Genomic DNA, 4,931 nt, shown 5'->3' with positions numbered 1-4,931 from the left:
GGAGAGAATGCTCATGGACAAAACATAGGCATATTGTTGGTGCATTGTTGAACTGATCAGCATGACAGGATTTACAGTGACTATACAAAAGCCTTGCACCACACAGATAATTCTATATCCTCTCCAAGTTCCAGGGAATAGTTACCATATATATATGGTAATAGGTAATATACAAATGTTCTATATACATCTTTGACATGAATATGAGATCTGGATCATGCCCTGCTCCATGTAGAAAAAAGTAAAAGAAATGAGGTTTTGAGAGTTTTACAAATACTTTATGTTAAAGCATCCACTCATGGTACATGTACACAGTGAAGCAGAATCTGCATGCACCAAAAAGGAAATTGAAGCAGGAATTGATTTGTTGAGCAAGGAGAAAGAGGTGTTTGTGGCCACTCAACGATGTGTTTGGAAAGATGTGCAGAGGATGGAACCAGGAAAACATTTGAGACATATGGATACATCGCAAGAGGCAGCACGAGTGTTTTGGGGATGTGCTACATGTGTATGCATTAAAAAGGAAATTTGCCTTATTTGGTAACACATAGTAAGATTCTTTTCCTCCACTAGGACCATTCTACTATATTAGGAGATAAGCTGACAAATAATCTCCTTATTTGGTCAAATTGCCTTTGTCCTTTACATTGTAACACTTTGAATGTCCCTCACTCTGGGTGTGCTCATTTGAAAAGATGAAAAGCAGCCAGTCAATGTTTTGCTAATAAAGCTGCCTTGTCTGTGCTTCTTGTAGTTCATTACCTCAATTATTATGTTCAATTTTGGTGAAAAATGGCCATGCAGCCACACAGCAAAACATTATACTTTCCCTATGTCTCTACTTCTGGGTGTGTCATTTTCAAAATGTGAGAATCAGCTATTAAACTCTCTGCTAGAAAAACTTCCTTCATTGTGATCTTTGAAAATATTATCCCAGTTTCAGTGGTAAAATTGTTTCCTAGTGGTAAATAATTTCCTCAACCTGCAGCATTTCAGGGGTAGGGCTGCTTTTAGGATATATGGAAGGGCCACTGTTGGTGAACAAGTCATTAGGGGATGACATGGCCAATAGTGATGTCCTTAACCCCATTTTGTCTGACAAAGCCCAGGCATATTTGAATAGTTGTGTTCCCTTCCATGTCTTTGAGTAGTGTTTAAAGGTTCAGTCCATAGGACTGCAAAAAACCGGTGGACCGAACTGCAATTTGGGGTTGGTCCAGTTGCCGGTTGCCTCATTTTGAAAATCTTTTAAAACCGTTCAAAGACCGGTTTTGATCGGTTGCAACCGGTTAAACGGTCACGTGCGTTACATACCCTTGTAACCACGTTTATTACCTTTTATTGGATTTTTGTTTCATCCAAAATGGTTAAGAATTGAGAAAGATATAACCAAATCCATATTTTACCCGAGTCTCTAGGAGATGTAATTCGGTTTCAGTCATAGCTATGTCAAATCTTCATTAAATCTCTTACAAATTGGTAGAATGACGGATATTTACATGCTTTACTATTTTATATAAGCTGTCTATTTTTCAGAGCAATAATAGTCGAGATATACATGGTTTATATTGGTATAATAAATTATACGCAAAAAAACCGGTCTGGATCGGTCTGAACCGGCTCCATAGACTGCAAAAGCCGGTCTTAGGTGGTTCGGTTCAGTTCCCTCAATATCTGGGTCGGTCCTAGACTGGTTGCGGTCCACGGTTGCGCGTTTTGGGGGCAAAAAACTGGACTGAACTGAACTTGCGAACACTACCTTTGAGGGTGCCACCAACACACATGCATTTTGCAGTAGAGAAACTTAACAAATGATGCAGTTGAAGGTACCACCACCTCCATCAGTTGACAACCCAATCAGATGTAATCCAAGAGCTGGTGAGATGTCCTCGTTTTGATTTCCTACCAGCATTCTAATAAGATCAGGAGTTAATGAGTGCAGCCATGATGTTTGTGGACACCTTTCTGAAAATGGGTCCTGATGAGGTGAAAGTCAAGCTGGAGGACAAAGACCCAGCTTGTTAACTGGTCTTTTTGCGGTCTTGTGATCTCAAATCTGAAAGACCAAGACTGCAGGTCCAGTCTTTTGCAGTCTTGGTCCAGTCCAGTTGCAGTCTTTTTGCAGTCTTGGGACTGGACTTCCAAGCACTATTTGCTCTTCTGAGGGGGTTGCCAATGAATTTGCAGGTGTGCTTCCATGCCTCAGATGGGAAGGAGGATGCTAGGGAATCTGTGGTGAAATCCTGGCAGGAAGGGGACATGAAGGCAGTGGCAATGGTCAGCAGCATGAGTGTGGACGGCTATGAGGATGTCAATTTGAAATTGGTGATTCACTACTCAGCACCTCAAAATGTCTTCAGGTTCTTGTGTGAATCTGGGAAAGCAGAAAGAACTCACCAATCTGCATACATCACCACATTTCGGCATCTGAGGGAGATTGCCTTCCCATGGCATCAATGGTTCAGGGGTGAAAGAGATGGCTGATTACCTGAGGGTAACAGACCACTGCAGGCAATCATCACTTTTTTCCCCAAATATGAAGACTTGCAGTGAAGATGGTACAGCTGCCCTCTGTGACAGCTGCCAGAGCCTATTGGTGCAGGCTGGTATGGTGAGTCTATGGAACCAGCTTTTGGATATTGAATTTAGAGACTGACCATTCCCTGTACCAACAGTGACCCATTAAAGAAAGCACCTGCATATTGGCTATGCAGTGCATGCTGGACAATAAGCTCCAACACTCACTACCTGCCAGAGTTCCAGTAAGCAGCTTATTAGCAGTATGATGAGATCCTCCTGACATTCAGCACTGTCCCTCTATCATCAGACAACTCATGCTGTCTACCAGCTGTTTGTGCCCCTTCTTCTTCACTAAGCTGAACCACCTCTGACAAAATTCCTCAGAAAGCTCCAATCCATCCACAGACCCCCCACCTTGCCATCCTGATTGGGACTTTATTTGTCTGCTGAAATTCTCCTTGTGGGCAGTGTGGCATTCCAGAGACATAATCCTGGCCACCTTCAACTTGAATCAGAACATGGATGAATGGGCATTTATTTCTTGGATGAATGAGGCAACAAAGCCAGGCAGAAAAATCCTAAAGGCTCACCTTCTGGCAATGTGGGTGCAGGTGAAATTGTATCCGTAATTGCTTCATATGCAGTGCCCATTTCTCCCTTTTTTTCAGCAATTTTATACCCCATCTGCCCACACAACTGACCTGCCATGCAGTGGCAAGTCGGAGCCATCTTCTGGTTGATTTCCCTCTGCACTCATGAGTAGAAACATGGCCCCCATGTTGTTGTAAATTTAATTAGAATCACAATGAAACAAAACATGGATGGAGTTGAAAATGAAAACTGTGTGCTCAATCCCATTGTAATCAAGATACATCATCACCTTCCTGGGATTCCATCCCTCTACCAACCATCAAAGGTGGTGGACCTCACCCTCAAATATTAGGCCTTCAAGTATTTTCGAGAGTTCAGAAGTGCAAATTTTGTGATTACGTTGGTGTGACTTTCCTGTCCATTAAAGCCCATAGAACACTACAAATTATATGTCAGAAAATTGGACTACAAACTTTCAAGTTTGGGAGACTGGACACTAATGAATGAGTACATATGTTCATGGGGATGTATGGTTGAAGAGGTGACACAGACAGTGACAGCAATGGCAAAATGCCCACCATTTTCACTCCTTCAACTATAGCACCCTGAATGAGGTCTTTACCTTCCCCGGTATAATCCATATGGAATCCATGTGGAATCCATGGAATCCATGGAGAATTCCATATGGAATCCATGGAATCAATGTTGGCTGAGGACACAGCCAGTTTCTGATTCCATGGACATCATGGATTCCATATGGAATGATGCTGGAATGGTCATGGAATGATTAATTCCATATGGACTCCAACACCATTCCATATGGATTCCATCAGATTCCATATGGAATGCAGGCATATCCACATGGATTCCATGGAGCAGTCCATATGGATTCCATGGAAGGAATTAATGACTATTTACCATTAGAATACATTGTCCTTACTATAAGTAAGTAAAATAAATTTTTTTACATCTCGAGGAATTGAACTCTCGACCTCGTGAATGTAAGCAGCGCTCAAGCCGACTGAGCCATGAAGGCATTATTATATGAGAAACTAAAGGTATGTATATACCACTTTTAGGCACGTGCCACGTCAAACGTGACAGCTGTGGCTGCACCACCGTTTCAAACCACGACCGCCCGCGACATCGACAACGACAACGACGACGCTGACGCTGACGACGCGTGACGAGGGCCCAGCCCAGGTAAGTGGGAACAACCACCCCACCCACTCTCCTCTTTAACACAAACCACAGGTGCCACGTCGCGACGTGGCAACCAGACGGCGAACGACGACATCGGTCGTCGTTCGCCGTATCTGCTCGGCCACGAGGACCCACCACCACGAACAGCCCACCAACACACCACACCAACGTCAACGAGCGCCCACCCCCACGAGCGCCCACCGACGAAAACGAGCGCCCACCAACGTCAACGACCCCACACCAACGACGACCAGCGCCCACGAAAACGACCGCCCACGGACGTCCAGCGACCGCAAACGACGTCCCCGCCCACGAAAACGATGTGCACCGCCCATGAACGTCGCCCACCGCCAACGATGTCAACCGCCCATGAACAACGGCCACCACCAACGACGTCCAACGCCCACCGCCCACCAACGACGTCCCCCGCCCACGAAGACGACGTCCGCCGCCCACCGCCCACGAAACAACGTCCGCCGCCCACGAAACAACGTGTACCGCCCACGAAACAACGTGTACCGCCCACGAAACAACGTCCGCCGCCCACCGAAAACATCCGCCACCCACCGAAAATGTCCACCGCCCACGAAACAACGTCCCCCGCCCACCGAAAATGT

The 4,931-nt window shown here is 45.3% G+C and overlaps 1 protein-coding gene across 1 annotated transcript; it reads right to left on the bottom strand.

Moving 5' to 3' along the window:
- Positions 1-1,525: 1,525 nt before the first annotated feature.
- On the bottom strand, positions 1,526-1,912 carry LACBIDRAFT_298329 (uncharacterized protein; the record flags this gene model as incomplete). Its single annotated transcript, XM_001890638.1, has 2 exons — positions 1,526-1,755; positions 1,831-1,912. The coding sequence occupies 2 exons, from the start codon at positions 1,910-1,912 to the stop codon at positions 1,526-1,528; spliced, it is 312 nt and encodes a 103-aa protein (XP_001890673.1).
- Between the last annotated feature and the right edge of the window lie 3,019 nt (positions 1,913-4,931).

The sequence above is a fragment of the Laccaria bicolor genome, genomic scaffold, assembly GCF_000143565.1.
Source record: "Laccaria bicolor S238N-H82 LACBIscaffold_144 genomic scaffold, whole genome shotgun sequence".
Classification (NCBI taxonomy): Eukaryota; Fungi; Basidiomycota; class Agaricomycetes; order Agaricales; family Hydnangiaceae; genus Laccaria; species Laccaria bicolor.
The sequence above is the reverse complement of the archived record's forward strand: the minus strand, read 5'-3'. Positions and strand labels throughout refer to the sequence as shown.